Source organism: Cyprinus carpio, unplaced genomic scaffold, assembly GCF_018340385.1.
Source record: "Cyprinus carpio isolate SPL01 unplaced genomic scaffold, ASM1834038v1 S000006694, whole genome shotgun sequence".
NCBI classification, from domain to species: Eukaryota; Metazoa; Chordata; class Actinopteri; order Cypriniformes; family Cyprinidae; genus Cyprinus; species Cyprinus carpio.
In genome coordinates, this window is record NW_024879306.1 from 864,565 (window position 1) to 886,051 (window position 21,487).

At 35.7% G+C, this 21,487-nt stretch overlaps 1 protein-coding gene across 1 annotated transcript in view; it reads left to right on the top strand.

Annotated features, from left to right (window-relative positions):
• The window catches only part of LOC109101598 (follistatin-like 5), a 107,309-nt gene that overhangs the window by 19,635 nt on the left and 66,187 nt on the right, over positions 1–21,487 (top strand). The window contains 4 exon segments of the mRNA XM_042755402.1: positions 9,009–9,033; positions 14,962–15,024; positions 15,027–15,215; positions 16,778–16,785. Of these exon segments, the coding sequence (XP_042611336.1) occupies positions 9,009–9,033; positions 14,962–15,024; positions 15,027–15,215; positions 16,778–16,785 (285 nt within the window).

Genomic DNA, 21,487 nt, shown 5'->3' on the forward strand with positions numbered 1-21,487 from the left:
TGGTCTGAATGAATGAATCATTTAACACATACTGACAAATAATTCAAGCACCAACATTTTGAAAGAATATTTAGGACTTTGCTATGGCAATATGGCATTGGAATTATTAAATTACAAACTTTTAAAGAAAGAAAGGCGCATCAGTCGTTTAAAATTACATTATTCATTCAATAATGTAATTTTCTCTAGAAGTAAGACAGCAAATAAGTTGTATTTGGGTAGTAATCATCCAATATCCAGTATGTGAATGTCTGTGGCCAGGACTCTATTGACATACTGTACTGTGAATGTATTGTAAGTATTGTTTTTCTCTCTTTTCTTGTACCAGCAGGATGGGATCTCAGAGAGTTTTACGGATTATTAAGGTATGTTCAAAACCTACTTCTCTCTCTTTGTCTTTTACATAGTCAATCAAATATAGATTGTGTACTAATTCATGCAAAACAAAACTGTACCATTAGACTGACCCTTATATAAAAATACTCTTATATAATAAAATAATGTTTTTCTTGCCGTGAAAAAGAAAAAAAAAAAAATGGGGCACGATGGCAGTATTTGGACTGAATGCATGTTTATTTTGTGGTGAAGCAATATTGGCTACTCAAGCGAGCCGTATATAGCCACATTAATTATCATTCTAGCAAACAGTCTGTGGTTTAAGGTGTAAATCACGTGTTGGCTATTGCCCAGTAGTCATCTGTAATTAAGACAGCAGAAGAGTTAATCATATGATGCCAAGAACCTACGGAGAGCGCTGAGATGTGAAAAATCCATCTCGCTCCTCAGTCTCTGTGTGAGGTGAAGTCCCACCATAAAATTTTATCTCAGGTCAGCTCAAGGTGCTTGTGTGAGCAGCTCCTTTGCCTACAGGTAATAGAATCAGACTTTAATTAGAGAAGCAGACTGTATTACTGCAGAAGGTCAAAGCTGTTCTGTCATTGTGATAAAAGACAGGATCTCACTTATCTACAGCTGTTCAATTAAACGGAAGCTCTCTGTTTTTATCTTCTCTGCCTTTTAAAATCAGCGTGAAATCAAATAGACCCTGTTTCTTAATGGATGTTTTTGATATAATAGCGAGCAGTTAATCTTTGCTTGTTATTAAAAATGTTCTTCATAATTTTGAATCAAGATTCTCTTCTTCTAAAATACCTTTTCTGTTTTGTCGACATCACTTAAGCCACTGTTGGATAATGCTAGCAGACAACCTAATTGGTAATTAGTCAATGTTTTTAGCAATCTCACATTTAGCCATCCAGTATGTTTTAGAAGGATAAAATCAAGCCCTGCCTAATTTTAAACATCTTTCTACTTCCAAATTTCACAATAATTCAATGTAACTTGCTTTTTTTTTCTCTCGCTCTCTTTTCTGAACTTTACAGTTTTTGGAATTTACTAGCATTTCTGTGTGAAAATTGTTTTAAAAGCAAAATTCTACACTGAATTTATTCAGTGTATGTACACTTTGGGCACATTAAAAATCTTTATGGGCCAAACAAAAAGGCCTATGCACATAAATGCACAAAATAGTCTTTTATTTTTCATTTTTATTTTTATTTTTTTATCATTTTATTTTTATTTATTACCCAATTCAAGTCAAGTCAAGTCACCTTTGTTTATATAGCACTTCATACAATACAGATTGTGTCAAAGCAGCTTTACAGTGGCAAACAGGAAAATAGTTTGTCAATAACGGCTAGAGGAAAATAACAAACAGTCATTTTCAAGTTAAAGTCAGTTCAGTGATGATTCAGTGATGTCATCATCCTGTTCAGCTCTCTTTCAGTAGTGTCTGTGCAATCAGTTAAGCACCCCCAACTAAGCAAGCCAAAGGCGACAGCGGCAAGGAACCAAAACTCCATCGGTGACAGAAATGGAGAAAAAAACCTTGGGAGAAACCAGGCTCAGACAGGGGGCCCGTTCTCCCCTGGCCAGATGAAACCAGCATGGCGTGGTTTAATTAATGGATGTGAAAAAGTTCATATTTTGCAGAGGTGTTGTTTGGTTGCATGTGGTTTTTTCTAACAATCCTTTAATGTGATTTTAATTATAGAAATTTGATAGTGTGTTATGCCAGGTTAAAGAGATGAGTTTTTTAATCTAGATTTAAAGTGACAGAGCGTGTGTCTGCCTCCCACACAACTTTAGGTAGATTGTTTGAGAGTTTTGGGTTCTAAATATGAAAAGGATCTGCCATCCGCAGTTGATTTTGATATTCTACAGGTATTATTCTATAGGTATTATCAAATGGTGAGAGTTTTGAGATCGCAGCAGACGTGAAAGACTATAATGCGATAAGAGCTCGCTCAAGTTTTGAGGTGCTAAACCATTTGGGGCTTTATAAGTAATAAGTAAGATTGCAGAGCAACCACCCAATAAAGCATTACAATAATCTATCAATAATCTAATAATCTTGTGGTCATGAATGAACTTTTTTGTATTTCATAGTAAGAGCATTGGTCGTAATTTATATATAATTTTAAAATGGAAAAAATGCGGTTTTACAACATGCTTTCAATACGATAGCAAATAAGAAAAGCGGTGTGGAAATGTTTTGGGGGCTTATTCCAGACTCTACTTAAGATTCTGCCTGGAAATTATTTTTTTTTGAAGAGTTGTTTTTAATTATTTATTAATCATTTTAATTATTCAGTCTAATTACTCTGCGTTTAAGTGGATTAAATTCTGACTTAGTTATATTACCTTAATGGAGTTTTTGGAAGATTCCTCCCATGACTGCCTGAAATGCTTTTGATAAAGCTGATTAATTTCTTTTGATGAAGCTCATCTATTTAATAATTATTTCAGCTGTTGAAGTACATAAAGCTTTAGTGGTGAATACACTCAGTACTCAAGGCAAACCACTTTCATCTTAATTTGTGACATGGCAAATGTTGCCTGCTTTGTGAATTCAAAGTGCAGACTAGAGCACATGAAATATAACTGGAAAGAATATGAAGCCAACTGAAATTGGCTTTCAGAATTTGGAAAAGAGAAAAACCAGGGCCGGCGCTCCGCACACGCACATCACGCACTGCGCGTAGGGCACCAAGTGCTTGGGGGGGCACCAAAAAATCTGGGTCGTGAAAAAAAATCATCACCAATAGGCTACTAGTATAAATAACAAATAAAATATTTCTAAAAGCATGTTAATATACAAAAGCAATACAGGCCTAGACCAAATTAGTCGAGAAAAAGGTGAATCTCTGTGCCAGTCTCCCTCTGGTGCCCCCCCCCTTCCCTACCTCCCAGTGGTCTGTTCGATTATGCCTCAATCACTGTCAAATTTGGCAGACACCGACCTCAGACATGGGCCTCAAAAAGGCACCAAGAGTCGGGGGCGGAAAAAAAAGAAAAAAAGAGAAGAGACAGCGGGATGATGCTCGCGCGTCGCTTGCAGGTAAGACAATGTTTTAAATAAAAATGTTAGTTTTGTAGCCCTTGCGTGTAGTATGCATGTCCAGGGGCATCGGCGCGTCCGCGTCGCTAGTAGTGCAAAAGATCCGGGGCTTTTAGCCCTGCATGTTGAGTCTTTTATTTTAACGGGGTCCGGGGAAAACTTGGGCTGTTAAAGATGCAGTTTGTTTGAGAAGGAAAGAAAGGCCAATCGTTGGGGTCCTCATCGTCATATTTGAATGACAAATAAAGCTAATTTTTCCCGTACGTTACAGATGTGTCACGTGTGCATATAGCAATTAATGCAGAACGTTCCCTATTGTAATTTCTTCGCTTCAATACAATGTCTATCTGCCTCAGTCTGAACTTTACAAAAAAACCCTGCAACTGAACGTGATGTGATTTTGCCAAATTAGACCGCTTAGATAAAGATTTTTCGTTGTTGTACTATGGCATGCGGTCATTTTCAAGAGGTTCGGCCAAGGGCGACATCTGTTGGTGAAACTGCAATTAGAAAAAAAACCCCACAATCTCAGTGTTTGTATATTTTCATATTCACAGAGTTGTCAAATTATTAGGGCTGGGAAAAGATTAATCTCGATTAATCGCATCCAAAATAAAAGTTTGTGTCTACATGATATATGTGTGTGTACTGTGTTTAACTGCATGGTTATTTGCAGTTTAAAATGTGCACTTTAAAATTCATACTTCATAAGAATTCATACACTTATACTGTTATTTGCACTAAACTTTTTTTGCACTTTTAACTTTCTGTGTTTACATTGTTCAGTTCCAATTATTCATTTGCAGCAGTTATTTTGGAAGTAAAGAGAAACTAACTAAGAAATTCTGAATGGTAGTTATTTCTTTGGTTGGGGGGTGGGTGGGTGGTTGGTTGGGTTTGGGGAGGGGGGGGGGGGGGGAACCGCCAAGCATTTGTGCTTAGGGCACCCAAATGGCTAGCGCCGGCCCTGAGGAAGCGAAGAGTATTTGTGCTTAGGGCACCCAAATGGCTAGCGCCGGCCCGAATCTTAAATGAAGTGGCCTGGCATATCCACATTTCCACTGTGCAGCTGAACACAAAATATCTTACTACTGAGGGTGAAATCACATCTTTTTGGGTTAAAGAACAGCTTTTTGTGTAATAGTATGAAAATTGGAGGTAATGTATTTGGACCACCAGCCACTCTACACTATTACTCATGCCCAGCTCTCATTGCATGCAGGCAAGTTCTATGCTTCTCACACAAAAGCTTTCAAAGACAAAAGCTTTCTAGACTTTTTTTTTTTTTTTTTTCAAAATACTATCTTGATGGGGTGTGCGCATAGAGCTTTTAACATGCACAAAAGCAGGCCTGGTCCCCTGATTCTGGCTTTCTTTATATTGTTTCAACTTTGCCATCGCTATTCAATTTAATAATGTGCACACAGGGATGCCTCTTTGGCCTGCAGTTGATGAAACATTTTGAAATGCTAAAGGATTTAGCTCTAAATTCTATGTTAATCCTGAAATCTCTTTAGCTTCTTTGGGATTCCTTTTCACTTTTTGAAAGAGAACATTGCATTGTGTCTGGTGAAAATAGAGAGTGGTGCTAGACTTACTGCCAGACTGCAGTAATTTTTACTTCGACAGATTTACTTTTGGGCAACTGCCCACCATTCGACTAGCTACTGAACATCCCATGTGTACTTATTCGCTAAATTTAATTGAATTCTGTTTATGCAAAATACAGTATTTGCTAAATACTGTATTGTTTAGTATGCCTAAAGAGGAGACGAAGAAAGTAGTATATGTAATTAAATGCTTCATGGAAGATGCAGGAATTTTCTAAGTTCAGTATAAGTTAAGCCCAATCAACAGTATTTGTGGCATCATGTTGACTACCACAAAAACTATTTCCGCTTGTCTCTTCTATTCATTAAAAAAAGCAAAAATACGGTTACAATAAGCCACTTAACAATGGAATTGATGGGGTCAATATGTATATGTTAAAATACTTATTGTTTTAGTAGTATAGACACAAAAGGTAAACAACAAGTGTTAATTTGAGTGTATTCTAAAAATGTTGCATACTTTTTGTGTGAAGTCATATCCAGTTTTACAACTTTAATGCCATTACAATGCAATGTCATAAACACTAAAATAGTAAAAATTATTATGTAAACAGTTTTACAGTTCAAATAATGTGTTTTAATCGAAGAGTTACTATTAGTACTTTTTGTAAAATTATAAGCTTTTTCTAAAAATTTGACCCCATTCACTTTGATTTTAAGTTTTATACTGTAACCTCGATTTTTGCTTTTTTGTTTAAGAAAAGACAGATGAGTCAAAATTATATTTTGCAATAGGTAATCAACATTATAGCACAAATGCTGTTAAAAACTGGATAATTCTTTGAGACCAGGCCACTGCACCCAGTGTGGTAAAAGTCTGAGCACTACTACTTCTCAAATTGGTCTTTGACCATTAAGACCTTTAATTTAATTTCAGAATAGGCTTTCAACCCAGTAGGAAAAATTAATGTTGAATTTCATGAATATTCATAAGTAGAAAAGCCAATGAATGAAGTGGGAGGGTGTCTAATTTCAACAATGGGATTTGCACAGGGAAGGTGATGAATCTAAAAGACTCATATGGGAAATAAACACTTCTGTTGTTTCTCTTAACAGATGTTGTCTCAGCGACACTGAGAGAACAACCCAACACCTCTATTCACATGCTGAGAGTGTTTTTAAAAGCCCCACTTTAGCAGTTCTTATAGCCTATCTACATTCCATTACCATAATGCTAATAAGTTATTAAATGCGTATTTAGCATTCAGCTAAAAACATAAGTAATGCCCCAGCAATGTATAAATAAGACTATTCAGACAAAATGGAAAAGGATTTTTTTTTTTTTTTTTTTTTGGAATCTTCCATTTTCTCCTCAAAAACCACTGTGAGGTTTAGCAAGCACCAATATTTTTTAGCTCATTTCTCTATTGTTGCAGTTCTGGTGCATCTGGCCAGAACTGAATCTTGCCAGCTCAGTAAAGTAAACTGCAATGGTAGCATACTAAAAAATAGATCACTAGATGAATGACAGACTATATGAATAAACAGGACAAGTGATTTTTGTCTCTTCAGCTCATTTAGACCTAATAGGAGAGTGTTATTTTATGGTGGCTGAAAGTGCAGAAATATAAACTTTTTTGTTGTTGTTGTTTTTCTCTTGTAGCAACAGCCTCTTGATGTTATTCTATCTCTTGCTATCCTTTTCACTTTGTCACTCATTTACTCACTTTGTTTTTATCCCATTTCCCATTAAGTGGTTCTTTTGGGAGTTGTTTAAGGAGTAACATGGTCTCCAAAACCTAGTGAACTGCCTGCTGCCTTACATTGGCAGTTTCTAAGGCAACATTTTAACTGCAATGGAACATCGAGTGACTAATTTGGAACACTGTACATAGGCACACATAAGACTATTGATTTCAATAGAATTTGGTGTTAGCATGTTGCTTTGCTAAAAACTAAACAGGATGGCAAAGCACCCTATATATACATATGTGTGTGTGTGTGTGTGTGTGTGTGTGTGTGTGTGTGTGTGTGTGTGTGTGTGTGTGTATTTATTCTTTAATCTAATGATTTGTTTGTTTGTTTATTAGTTTAATTGGTTTTAGTTTTTTTATTAGTTATTAGTTGTTGTTGTTTTATAATGTTATTCTTTCCCATAGACCCCCTAAAACTCCTTTATGGCCCCCTAAAAATCCCTGCTCTTTTGAAACGCCCTGAAAGACAACCACAAGTAGAGATGATGCATATGGTGATAGTCAGAGGAATTACTCAATGGTACAGAAATGGCTTAATGCTATATGAATTAGCAGGGGGAGGTTTCTGCGGGGTGTACAATTACTGAAGCATGGTGCTGCCTCATAAATAGTCTAACTCAGTGGGACTTAATGACAGCTGCATTTTTAATGGGGTTTATAACTCCCCTCACTTTACAGATCTTAAGGATTCCACCTCCTGAGCTTCAATTGATCTTATAACCAATGACTTTGCCACTGCGCTGCTTCTTATTGAACACTATATCTACTGCTTTATGGGAACCAGTCTATAACTGCATCCGCATCTGGCTAGTCAATAGCTGTAGGGTGCCTTTACACTTATAGTCAGTTTGTAATTTCTTAAAGTTCAGGCAAAAGTCAATTGCACTTTATTTGCATTTAAACAGTCATTAGATCTGTAAAGTTACTCAGTAGAACAGATTTTTTTTTTTTTTTTTTTTTTTACATAGCAAATCTTCTGAGACTGATTGGAGATAAACAATGTTGCCATCTAATGGTCATTTGGTTGCTTACTGATAGATCTAGATATTAATAAGGAAGATAGAGGAAAATAAATAGTAGTCTTCAGCTTCAAAGTGGAAATCAGATTGTCCTTGGTCCTTTGAGGTGAAAGAGTCCCATACTGTACTATGAAAGCCTGCTATAACTTGATAAAAGAAGACAAAATTACTGAAGCTAAGCTATTTATTTTATATATTTGGTAATATAATTGATATTTTGTATAATAATTTATATACATTTATATAAATTATACATAAATCATATAATATGTAAATATATTTATTTATAATATTTATATATTTATTTATTCATGTTCGCTAGATATTGACTTTGAGTTTGACTCAATCTCAGAGTTAAAAGGATGAAAAAGAAATGAAAATTCACCATTTGTTCCTTTGAGAAGCCTATTCGTATTGAGGCACAGTATGTTGCTTGGATTGGGTAAATGTGATTAAAGGTCTCTACAAGAAAACATTATTGAATTCTACATTTCTACATGAAAAGCTTCCTGTTCAATCACTGGAATTTACCAGCATTATGACATAAGAGTGAATATTTTTAAATGTAAATCTTTAAATTCTCCAAAGGAAATCACTTAACACTATACCAGTCTATAAATAGTATATATATATATATATATATAGTGACGGGACGAGCCAACGACAGACACAGTGGGCGTGGCGTCAGGCCTCGGAGAGGTTTTTATTTAACAGAAAAACCAAAACAAGGGGGAATAAAGTGTCCAAAAGGGGAAGAGTGTCCAAAACAACAGGGAATCTGGTGTCCTCGTCGTGCTGCGGGGTTCGTGGGGGTCTGGCAGTGTTCATGGAGGAAGGGTCCAGGTAAGGGGGCGGAGTCCGGCGGCCGCACGCGCTCCCCTCTTCGGTCCGGGGCGCGAGGGGCGGCGGCTTCTTCTAGCGGCTTCATCCTCCTCGCTGGCCGCGGCGCTTGCAGGGGATGGACGGCCCGGCATCCTGGCCCGACGGCCGTGTAGACGGGTGCGGTTCTCGACCGGACCGCGGGTCCGGCAGCTCACGTCTCTGGTGGCGCGGGAGTCCCTCAACGCACCCTTCCTGGACCCACGAGGACACCAGTGTGCATGCACGGGGAAGAGACCGGTCTCTCCGAGGAGAGGCGCGTTGGGCTTTTAAACAGCGGCGGTGATGAGGCTCCATTTCCTTCAGGTGTGCCCCCATCACACGCCGCCAGCCCTGACTCGTCCAGCGCCCCTCCTCTCTCCCACACCCACTCCTATCGGGAGCCTGGTGAAGGGCGGCGATTTAGGACGGGGTGCCGGTGATTATCAGGGAGGAGGCAGCTGACTCGTCACAATATATATATATATATATGTATATGTATATGTATATATATGATTTAGGTGGGGTTTAATTTGATTGTATGGTTTACCCAAAAATGTAAATTCTGTCATCATTTACTCACACTCAAGTTGTTTCTGACCTGTATGAAAGTCTTTCTTCTGCTGAACACAAAATAATATATTTTGAAGATTGTGGGTAACCGAACAGTCGATGGTCCCTACTGACTTCCATAATATTTTATTTTATTAATTTTTTTTTTATCCTTACTGTAGAAGACAGTTGGGACCATAACTGTTCGGTTAGAAAGAAACTCTTGAAGTGATGACAGAGTACATGATGACAGAATTTACATTTTTTGGTAAATTATCCCCTTTATGTTTCAGATTTTTAGGGTCAACCTCTGAATCGCTTCGTCATGGAGTGATATTTGCTTTTATTAATAATTAAAATAAGTGAATTATGCATGCAGTAACACTCTTACTAAGTTTATTGTCTGACTAAAGGAGTTTGTTGATGGTGTTCCATAGCTGCTCTCGTTCCATTCGGCAGCTTTATCAGAGCTGATCTGTGTCAGGTAATAAAGGAAAATAAAATAATAAATTAGAAATAATGCCACAACTGATTCAAACTGACGTGTCTCGGAGGAAGCAGATCGCAGATCATTAAGCCTGAGATGCTGCAGCATCTCGCTTTAATTTAGCGAGTGCTGACTTGTGAATTGTTGTGCTTAGTGATTGTACAGCAGCATGTTTAATGAATGAAAACCCGGGAGCACATCAAACTCTGTGTTTTTCCACCTTTCCCATAGCAAAGCTTTCTATAAATATGGCTCCCCTCAGCCAGGTGCTTGTTAATACAAACCCCAGAGTGATGAGAAGCCGTCGTTTTGTGATATCTCATTCTGCACTCCAGCAACAACTCTGGGATAGATTGGGTTTGTTTAAAGGAATAGCAGAGTAGTTGGTGAAGAGACAGCAGATGGAGGAGTAATGGCAGACAGGTGAGCGCAGCATGTTTCTGTGTCATCTTTCATGAGGAGTGTGAAGCATTGTTTGAAGGCTGTTTTATCCGGATGTGTTTCCTCTGTTTTGAAAGCAGCAGAGTCCACAGAGGCTTCTTAAAGGGCTGCAGTGAGCCGAGCTGAAAGCTGCCAAGTGTTGTTTACTACATTACCCAGAGTCCCTAAGGACCGGCTTCTGTGCTGGAAAACATCAGATGGCCTGGGACTCGCACCTTTGGTGGTGACAAGAGAATGAAATGATGACTCAGTGTTAAGAGGAAAGAAACAAAACCCCATGTGTTTAAACAAAGGCTCTGAAAGTTTGGCATGTCACCGCTCATGCAAACACTTTAGTGTCAGTGTTTATTTGAAAGACGTTACGCAGAATTTGAAAACAGACTTTAATGCCCAATTCACTGAGAGAAAATAAAGTGAGTTGTTTTTTTTTTTTTGTTTTTTTACCAGCATCATTAATCTTAATGTTTAGACTGTATTCAGGCTATATAAAATGTTCTCTTATATAAATCAAAAGGTAGAAGTAATAAAAAGTAGGTGCCCAGTGGATATATCTGATTTCATTATTGTTTGAGCATGAGAATAAAACTAATAAACTGCATTATTTATTTATTTATTTATTTTGGTCCCTGAAGCATAAAACTAAAACATACCCCTGACCACAGTGTATATTGTCAGGGGATATCTTGTGTTCTTACTATTTTAAAACTATCTTTATGTTGTAATGGGAATCTTGTTGTAGCCTGGTAATGTGTAAAAAAAAATCTTTGTCTCACAGCAGACCAATATACAGCTGTCCATCTAATTCTAAGATATTGTGTAGCATTATGTGTAGAAAGTGAATCTATGTGACTTTTTAGCAGTGTTGTTACAAAAGTATTTATTTTCCTATTCATTTTTTCCATAGAGATTTCAAAACAGAGTTTAATGCCAAAAAAACAATCCAACCAACTATGAGATTGACAACAATATTTGTGTGTTAGGTGTAACGAGTTACTAAGTAATGCATTACTGTATTTAAGTAATGTACTTACTTATCCACTGAAAAGGTAATGTAAGGGATTACTGTTAATTTGTAGGTAATTTAAGTACAGTTAATTATAAAGTACTTGCATTACATACTGTAATTTAAACTGTTCTAAAATCAGTATTGAATTGAAATCTAAATTTATCATCTAAGGATAAAATTGAATGCAGTGTCTTTAACCCTCTGTGTGCCAGCATGTTCACATGCAGTTTATTCTTATAACAGAGAGAAGAATCTAAAATACTCAGATACAGATAACAATAAAATCAATCGAATCTGTAAAGGGTCTACCTTTATTTGTGTACACTGACAATTCATTGTGCAAAACTTTGTGCTTTTGTTAAATAAACAAAACAAACAGGGTGCGCTTTCTGCCGTCTCTGTCTCCATGAACTTCTCTCTGAAACACATCATAAAAAATTAACCAAAACTCAGCAAATATTTTACACAGATACATGAGAAATATATTTATAGAAAGCGTATTAAGTGTCTACTTTTAAATGATCCAATTCAATTTGGAAAAAAAAAACGAATGTTCTCTGATTATTATTATTATTATTATATGATGGCTTCAAAAGAAGCATATATAATACCATTGATTAATAGCCTCATATATTTTGAGGTAAGTCTCCCTTGAAATATATACACAGAATGGTTAAAAATCAGTTTCTCTGTGGAGAAAAAGAATGGAACTTTTTTTGCTTCTGAAACCAGACAGCACTCTATTTATCATGACAAATGGCTTTGTGCAGATGGATATCAATTACAATAGCTAAGATATGACAAGCATTCACAATTCTATTCCAATACGTTGCTCTTTCTCACAGCTAATAATTTTTTTTTCCGCAAATATAGAGTAACAGATGTGCTTGTCCTTATTTTGTCTGGAAGTCTTCTGGTGTACATCTGTATGAGGAGATGTGACTGTATCTGACTCTGAAGCCCTGTGCTGAGCTCTTATTAGTTATCATGCATGTCATGAAATCTGCTATAATCAGCACCTAAGGTGCTGGCACTTGGTTCAGAGACCAACCGGTGAGTGGAGCTTAGTTATCAGTCAGTCATGGCTTTGCTGCCGGTGTCAGGTAGAACGATCGTTCCCTGTTGAAGGCTGCTGCATTTCTTTTGACCTCTTCAGGTCAAGATAATTTTTTTGTTTGTTTTTGCTGCTGTCAACTTTTTGCTAGCTCACTTTTTGGAATATTACTTCTTTGTACTGTTACTTTAGTGCAGACTTTGATAATGTTGTGTATGCCACTCTGTTTAGGATTCTTGTGTTGGCTTTTTACCGGGATGAAAAGTCCATGTTTGATGGTGGGCAGATGAAAGCCGGACACCACACCTTCACCTAAACCCTTCATGAGAATCAAACTTTCCTTCTCTCCCTCTCAGACTCTCTCTCCTCTCTTTGAAAAGCTGATTCATCAATAACAAATTGTTGTGACTGAATTAGTCATTTGTCTTTGATGTCACCGTGGTCAGAGTGAGGCACTGTGTGCATACCAATCAGAGACTATCTTGGCTTCTGTCCACCATGCTGGCAAAATCCAATTTTCCTCCTTTTTACTACAACAACCTGCAGTGAATAGGTGTTCATTATGTGGTATGTGATGAAGGGGGTCATCATATAATTACACACATCTAAAAGGTCTCTAACTCTCTGTAAAGTACACTGTACATAAAAGCACAACTGTATGTTATTATGCCCCACAAACTTATTTTGTTTTCTATGATGTATAGAACATGATTATTGTGAATTTGGCTAATTTTAGTGTCACCAAAGTTATCTTGCTGGCTTACATATATAGTACAATCAATTTATTGCCAAGTGTGGTTACACAAGGAATTTGTCTTGGTGACAGAAGTTTCCAGTGCACAGACAAGATGACAAGTGACAAGATACCGATAACAAAATAAAAATAAGTGATTAAAAATAAATATATATAAAAACAATATACAATAGACAAAAAGAGAATAGACAGTATATGTATGTACAAATGATGCAAGGGAATGTGGATAATCTTGATGCATCAGAGAATACATTTTTTCGCTCCCACTCCTAGTCGTTTGCTCCTGAAAACTGGTTTTCCAGCTTTTCAGAGTAGCTTTTCTTAGACATTCTGATCTCCTTTGTCAGTGTGTTCCTGGCCTGACTGTGCAAGATTCTGTCCCCACTTCGTAGGCATCTTCTTTGGCCTGACAAAGTTGTCTGAGTTTTTGCTGTGAACCATGGTTTGTCATTGTTTTATGTTAATTAAGTCCTGGTAGGAATGCACATATCCTTACAGAAACTGATGTATGATCTTATAGTCTCTATGAGCTCATCCAGATCTGTGGCAGCAGCTTCAAAAACACTCCAATCAGTGCAGTCGAAACAGGCTTGTAATGCCCACTCTGTTTTGTTGGTCCAGCTCTTTGCAGTACTTACTACAGGCTTAGCAGATTTAAGTTTTTGCTTCCATGTTGGATGAAGAGTGATCAGAGAGTCCTAAACTGCATCGGGGACGGAGCAATATGCATCCTTTGTGGTGTAGCAGTGGTCCAAAATATTTTGTCTCTAGTGAGGCATGTAATGTGTTCACATGGCAGTTCCGTGTGAGGTTTGCTTTATTAACGTCCCCAAGAATGATTATAACAGAGTCCGGATGATGTTGCTCCGTGTCTATGATCTGATCAGCCAGCTGTTGCAGTGCTGCATTCACACACACTATCAGAGGAATGTAAATATTAACCAGGTTGAACGAGGAATACTCCTGAAGCGAGTGAAACAGCTTACAGTTGATGAAGTGCACTTCTAGATTAGGACAGCAAATGTTCTTCAATGCTGTTACGACTGTACACCCACCTTTCAATGATGTAAAAGCATGTTCCCACCGTGTAACAAAAACAGTTAAACAGCTGGAGAGCTCCACATCGAGGCAGCTGTCTGCAGCGCCATCTTGGATCCATAAAGTTATGAAATTACCGAGTGACTTGGAAGTCTGTTAAAGTGGGTTGAAAATGACAAATTAAGACTATTTTTGCAACATATGCCACATTTTTCCAGCAAAAGTGTGTAAATTAATGTCTAGATGTCATGGAGCTGTTTCATTGTTATTTATTTATTTATTGTAAGTAGAATTTTTTTTTTAATCAAAATTAATCTAATTTATTTAATACTCATTCCTTTTCTTATAGTAGAATTCAATAAATATTTAATTTTTCTTTAAATTTTAAATAAAATTATTATGTAATTTTTGTATAATTAAAAAATTTAATTATACAATAAAAAAACAAATATTAATCATTATATCTGACATAAAAACGTGATGTTAAAATGTTTTTAAATAAATAAATAATGAGTGCTGTAAAAGACATCAAAAGATAATACAGTCAAAAGGTTAAATGCATTTTAATGCTTCTGTCATTTTTATACAATCCCTGAGAGTTTATATATGGCTTTTACAAGCTTTATTTATTAAGTTCTCTTTCTCAAACTTAATTGCCATTGTCTAACAGGGGGACTGAGAGCTGAAACGTGAAACGCTCACGTCTTTGTAATTGATAATAAGAGGGGAAGCGTGCTAGAGCTCATATCATCAGTGCAGTGGGATTATTTCCTCTACAGATTGTTCATGGCCTCTCTAGCTCTACTATTTGCACCATGCTTTTTTATTGTAAAGCTGGTGTTTTTAAAATACAGTAAGTTCATTGTTTCAGTTGAGTATGGGATGAAAAATTTTATATTTATACCTTGAACCCTGTATAAACCCTGTATAAAGAACGCATTGACTTATGATGTGTGGTTTATGTAGTTGTTCAAGTGAATTAGCATAGCATGCTCCATCATATTTGAGTGATATTAAAAATTAACATGATTTCCCCTCTAATGTGTCTTTGCAGGGTTCTTGGGTCAGATGGCTTTTCCTGGGCCCTGTGAACACAAGTACTGTGGTTTGGGAAGCACTGTGTGGTTGACCGAGAAACAGGTGAAGGAGAATGTCAGTGTCTGGAACGTTGCAAACCACATTATAAACCTGTGTGCGGATCAGATGGCAAACTCTACCAGAACCACTGTGAGCTTCACAGAGCCTCCTGTATGGCCCATCAGAGAATAACCATCATGCACAGCGAGGAATGCTTCTACAAAGGTACAGAACCAACATGATGTTTTATGGTATATTGTCCATTTAAAAACTTTCACTGCAACTGATGCGTTTTTTTTGTTTTGTGTTTGTTTGTTTGTTTGTTTGCTTGTTTTTTTTTTGTTTTGTTTGTTTTTTGGTGAACTACAAATTTGAGCAAAATTGAATAATAATTCTTAAATAAATGCTGTTTCTGATAAGCTTTCTGTTCATCAAAGAATCCTAAAAAAGCATAACTTTCCACAAACGTATTAGGCAGTTTTTCTTAAGGAGCAATTCAGCTTATTAAAATGATTTCTGAAGGATCATGCTCTGAAGATAAAAAAAATTCAGATTTGCCATCACTGCAGTAAATTACTATTTAAAATATATTAAAATAGGAAACAGTTATTGTAAATTGTAATAATAGTTCACAATATTGCTGTTTTTACTGTTTTTTTTGATCAAATTATGTTCTTGGTAAGCATAAGAAACTTTGTTTCAAAAACAAAAGTTTTTGAATGGTAATGAAGTTTTTGTTTTGTTTTAGTATTAAAGTGTGAGTTTTTTTGACATCCCTAGTACTGACTATTTGCCTGTCGCAATCATCTTTAATTGCTTAAGATGTGTTTTTTTGTAAACTTTGAATGGATGAGAATTCTGAATCATAAGAACAGCATATCCTGATGTGTGCAGTGAGGCAATGGAGAGGTTTTAGACTAATTTATTTTCCAAGAAAGAGAGAGGTTGCTTTGTTCTGCATAATAAGCAAGATATGATTCTCGGAAATTATGTCCAGCACGAACTGACTAGTTATGGCCAATAATGAATGGAACATCGATATTATGTTGTGTGTGTGAAATCTGATTTAGAACTGAGAACTGTGTTTTCTGAAATCATGATCCATATTGAAACAGTACAAATATGAATTGTGACTCATTTGGATTATCATTACTGTTCTGCTGGCTAAAAAATTATGTTTAATTTCAGTATAAGGTGAAGATCAATTGAGAGAACTGTAGATTTCTAAAGATGACTTTAGATAAACAATTAGAACAGTTTCAAATGTGTCAGTTGAACTAACGGACCATTGTATCAAAATCAAATGGTTCAAAACTAGTTGAAATCATATGAAATATTTCAAAAGATTGTTAAATCTGTGTTCACTTACTGCTGTATATCATCTAAGTGACACTGTGTTGAGTTTTGTCAAGTTCACAAAGGCCAGGCAGCCTCATGAATGCAGTATGTCACTAACTACATCATTCATGTGCAGAAAAACTCTTTGGTCATCAGTGTAAGAGAGCCAGAGAGATGTATGGGTAGGTTAGGGTAGATGATTGTCCTGCATGAAGTTCCACAGAAGACCCCACAATGTCTGATTGCATATTGTCCTCTGAATATTCATTCATCTTTGTTGTTTAAATCATTTTAATAGAATTTTTGTGCAATTGTGTAACACGCCCTTCAAGGTATTTGTGTAATTGTTTATTTATTTTACTATTAATCTTGTATGTTGTTTTAGAAAATGGTTTGTTCACCACAATTGAAAGCTTTGATTAAACTGTAGAAAGTTGGAAATTGGTGAGATGATGGGATTGGATAATTATGCATTCTAATTATCAGCGGCGTATCAAATAGGCCCTAATGGTTTTCAAAATGGCAGGTGCACTTACATTGTAATGTGTGGGCTTATTTTCAGGAGATTTGAAAGACAAAAAAACATTTAAATTTTTTTTTTCATCCCAGGAGCAAAATAACAGTCTGGAGACTGTGATCTGGACTTTAAAGCATTGTTTTTTACCTGTCAGAAAAAAAAAGGTGTGAACGAGGTGACAAAAAAAAAAAAGGCCGATGAACTTTAATGGAAGGCTTTCATTCTGGGGGTGGCAGATCTTTGACTGCACTATCCTCTTCTGATTTCTCCAAGCTTTACTTTCTTTCCTCTCAAACAAAAATAAGGGTAGAGCATAGAGAAATAAATCATATATATATATATATATATATATATTATATATATATATATATATATATATATATTTATTTATTTTTTTTTTTTTTTCAACCAAAAACTTCATTAAATTTAGTTAGATATGTGCTTAAAACAAGAATATTCTTGCAAGATATGTTCTCTGTAAACAAGTCTTGCTTCTTAAGTAAATGTATTTTGTCTATTTGGTTATTTGATTTTGATTTTTTTTTTTTTTCGTCCTTTGTTTTAACCTAGAAAACAGTAATGGATTGGACAACAGAAAAATCTAATGTAAAACAGCATATAGATCAGTGCATGCAGTCATAGATTTTGTGTGCCTTGTAGTATTTGTAACTTTTCATAATTAAGTTGAATGATTATTGTGGGTACAAAATAGTTTTTGTCTTGTTTTTGTGTGTAGAAAACAGCCATTTCTGTACGGCGCACACAGCAGTGGTCATTTAAGTGTCAAAGGCCTGCATACTAGTCTTCTCTGATGCATCATTTATACTCCGCCTTACCACTCCAATACTTTTCATGTCTCTCATGGCATTTGATTGTCTGGCCAGGCGGTGTTTACAAATACTGATATTGTCAGAGTCTAGTGATTTGGGGCCTGTACATACGCCAGAGCAAATTAACCAAAAAACAGCAGGATGAAAGCTTCCCAAAACATCAAGAGACTGCTGATTCTTTCCAAACTATGTGCTGACCAGGGTGAAGAAGAGAAGTATCAGGGTAGATGCCATAATACTAAGTAATAAAACATCACAGAGCATATGCTGTAGGCTACAGAACTTTTGTGTCCCAGTGGGAAGGCTGTGAAGGAGTTCTCTCTAGCCAAGGATGAGGTTTCAGATTTTGTGTGCCTTTAGGGCTGTGTGGTTTGGCAAGAGGCAGTGGGTTTGGATAACGATGGGATGCAAGCTGTTGAGTTGGCAAAGCAAACTGTAAATGCTTTTCTAATTGCTCGCATACATTTTCAAGCCCAACAGAACATCTCGTGCAATTACAGAGAATTATATTCACAGAAAACTCTTTTGTTCCATATCATGCGGGACATACATAAGTGGCAGAGGGCCTGATCCATCACAACATCTATCTGTCTGTCTGTCTGTCTGTCTGTCTGTCTGTCTGTATGTGCATCCATCTGTCCGTCTGTCTGTCTGTTGTTGATTCTGTCATTCATTCGCACCAATTTTTTCCCGCCAGATGACACTTTCTAGATGACAGCAATCTACAAAGATGAAGAGAAAATCAGCACAAAAAGGGATAAAAAAAGGATGTCCTGTCATATAGATTTAAGTTTGGACCCCCAAGATTTGTGGTACCCTGCTGTTCTTGTTTAATACATCAAAGAAAAGGAAGAATGTAATGTGTCCAAAGTTTTTAAACTTTCAAAGTACTTATGATGAATAATCGCCAGACCTCTCATAAGACAGCTTTACTGTCAGCTCTAGGGAGAAAAAAAAAATTAATTCTTGCCACGTTGACTGTTAGGGTAAAATATGCCACCATTAAGCTTTCCTCTGTTTGTTAAGCTTCAGTTATGTCCCTTATTCTAGTGACTCACTCACCGTATGACTGTTTGCACTGGGAAATTAAATGGCTGTTTCAGAATTCTGCACTTTGCTCCACACACTGTGTAAGTTTGGGTTGTTTTGAAGATGATATGTTCATCTCATTCTTTTCTCCCCATTACTTCAATTTCTTTCATGAGAATGAAGAGTTAATGAAGCTTGTGGTCTGTCTGATGTACCTCCATTCAGCCATCAGCCAGCCTTTCACATGTCTTGTGTTTTCATTCTGCCGTTTTGGATGTTGCTGACAATTAAAAGGACTGACTGACACAAAATGTGCGTTATCTCAAATGTTATGGTTTAGTTGTGAAAGAAGTGGGAAAAAGAACCTCAGGATCAATGTGTGAGTGTCTATAGATATACACTGTTGTTCAAAATGTTGGAGCCAGAACTTTTTTTATACTTTTGTTCAGTGATGATGAATTAAATTGATAAAAAATGACACTTAAAACATTTATAATGTTACAAAAGATTTATATTTTAAATAAATGCTTTTTTATTTATCAAAAAAAAAAAAAATTAAGTAGCACAACCATTGTCAATACTGATAATAATGAAATGTTTCTTGAGCACCAAATCAGCATTTTAGAATTATTTCTAGAAATGTTTCTTGAGCACCAAATCAGCATTTTAGAATTATTTTTGCATCACAAGAATAAATTACTTTTCAAAATATTTTAAAATGGAAAATGTTAATGCAGAATTGGTGAGCCAATATAATTATTTCAAAAACATAAAAAAAAAAATAATGACTTGATTTGAAATGATTTTTTTTTTCAAATACATTTAATTTAATTGTTTTATTTATTTATTTATTTGGAAATATGATCTAGAAAGATGTTCATTAAAACATAATAAAAAAATTTCCTATTTCTTTATCATTGACACCCTTTTATATTATGTCTTCCAAAATGAAACCAGTTTACCAAGTTACAGGATCACAAAATTAAAATAGTTGAATTCACACATGAAACACCCCAAATGGCTTGTTGCCCATGACCAGACATGTCATTTCTTTAGTGTGTCAGCCAAGTCCTGTTCCTCAGAGTACTGAAAGAGTGTGCATCTCCTCTGCCGTGTGACATCTAATTAAAGTGCTCTCCCTGTAGAGACAGCTGTGGTGTCCTCTGAGAGAGACCCGCCCGGGCCGTCCCTCCTACTGCTGCCTGGACTGCTAATGAGCCTATTAGGAACCGCACTACCTGTTGTATGCTTAGACATGGTTAAAAGGGATAAACTGAGAATAAAAAAAAAAAAAAAAAGTTTAAGAATCCATAAGAAACAGAGAGGGAAACTTGATTTACTGTAGTGAGTTTGCACTAATTATATGAGTGCCCAAGTCAAGAAACAGTCCCTGTTCCCTGATATGTTCCCAGCAACTTCAAAACAGACACCTTCATTCATTTTCCATAATAATGTTTTTTTGTTTGTTTGTTTGTTTGTTTGTTTGTTTGTTTTATCTATCTATTATGCCATACTTATTCATAAGATGTGTGAAGTTGACGCACTGTTGCCCCTCTCTTAGGTCATTACAGAAAAATTACACATCCAAGACATTTTATACAACAAACTCAACAGGTTTTCTTTCATGTGACATGATTGTTAGGTCTCTTTTTTTTCTCATGCATTTTGTCTGTTTTGAGATTCCTCATGGTTATAGAAGCACTTTTGGATTGTAGGGCACATCAATGATAAAAGTAATAATGAACCAGAAAAAGAAAAATTATGTTCTCATCATAACCTGTATGCTGTTATTTTTTCAGCTCAACACACAGGGCGAGTTTTCAAGGAGCTTTTCAACTCACGGTTGTAACAGTGCAATAAAAAATAGTATATATGATTTATCAAATATAAATGTTAATTCTAATTATTTAAAAATGAATATATGATATATAAATAATATTTAAATGGTTTATATTTATTTTATTTAAATAATATTTTATTTCATATATCAAATATACATGACATCAGAAGACATAATATTGTTATATAGTCTCTAAGTTATAAGTTATATAGACTATGTTTATTTATTTATTTATTTATTTATTTTTGCATGTTATTTTTGGAGCTTGATAGATGTAGTCGCAATAAACAGCTGTGTGAAAATTCTTCAAAATTATTATTTTGTGTTACGTGGAAAAAATAACTGCAAATAATATGGTGAAACTTTGTCTTACTGACTGAAAAAAAAAAAAAGAATTATTATTATTTTGTGGATTAATAAATTAATGATATGTTAAGTTCAAAGTATACTCCAGGCCATCCATGTTCTGTGATGGTCCATGCACTGTCCATGTGATGTAATTTTCATCACCAGGACAATCCATGGACGTCAGTGCTCACTGTCCACGAACAGTCCAATATTTGTATCTGCAGACGGTGCGTGTACAACAGTTTTGGGTTCAAATGTGGTTCATGTTGTATCAGCCCACATCTCAAACCTTACAACTTCCAACTTTAAGTAAACAGAACTTTTGTCAGTACAGATATATGAATTCTAAACTGATGTCTACTGTCAAAAAAACTGACATCCTCCAGAAAACAAGAATTCTATGCTATAAAAACTGTTACACAGAGACAGACTGTTACAGCCTGATTTATGATGCTAATACATCTAGACCACTATGACACAACTGTTTATTTTATGGTATACAGAAAACTGTTTTCAACAAACAAGATTTATAAAAAAAAAAAAAAATGTAAGAAAAAAATTGCCTTAATATGTCTGAAATGCACTGTAAGCTTTG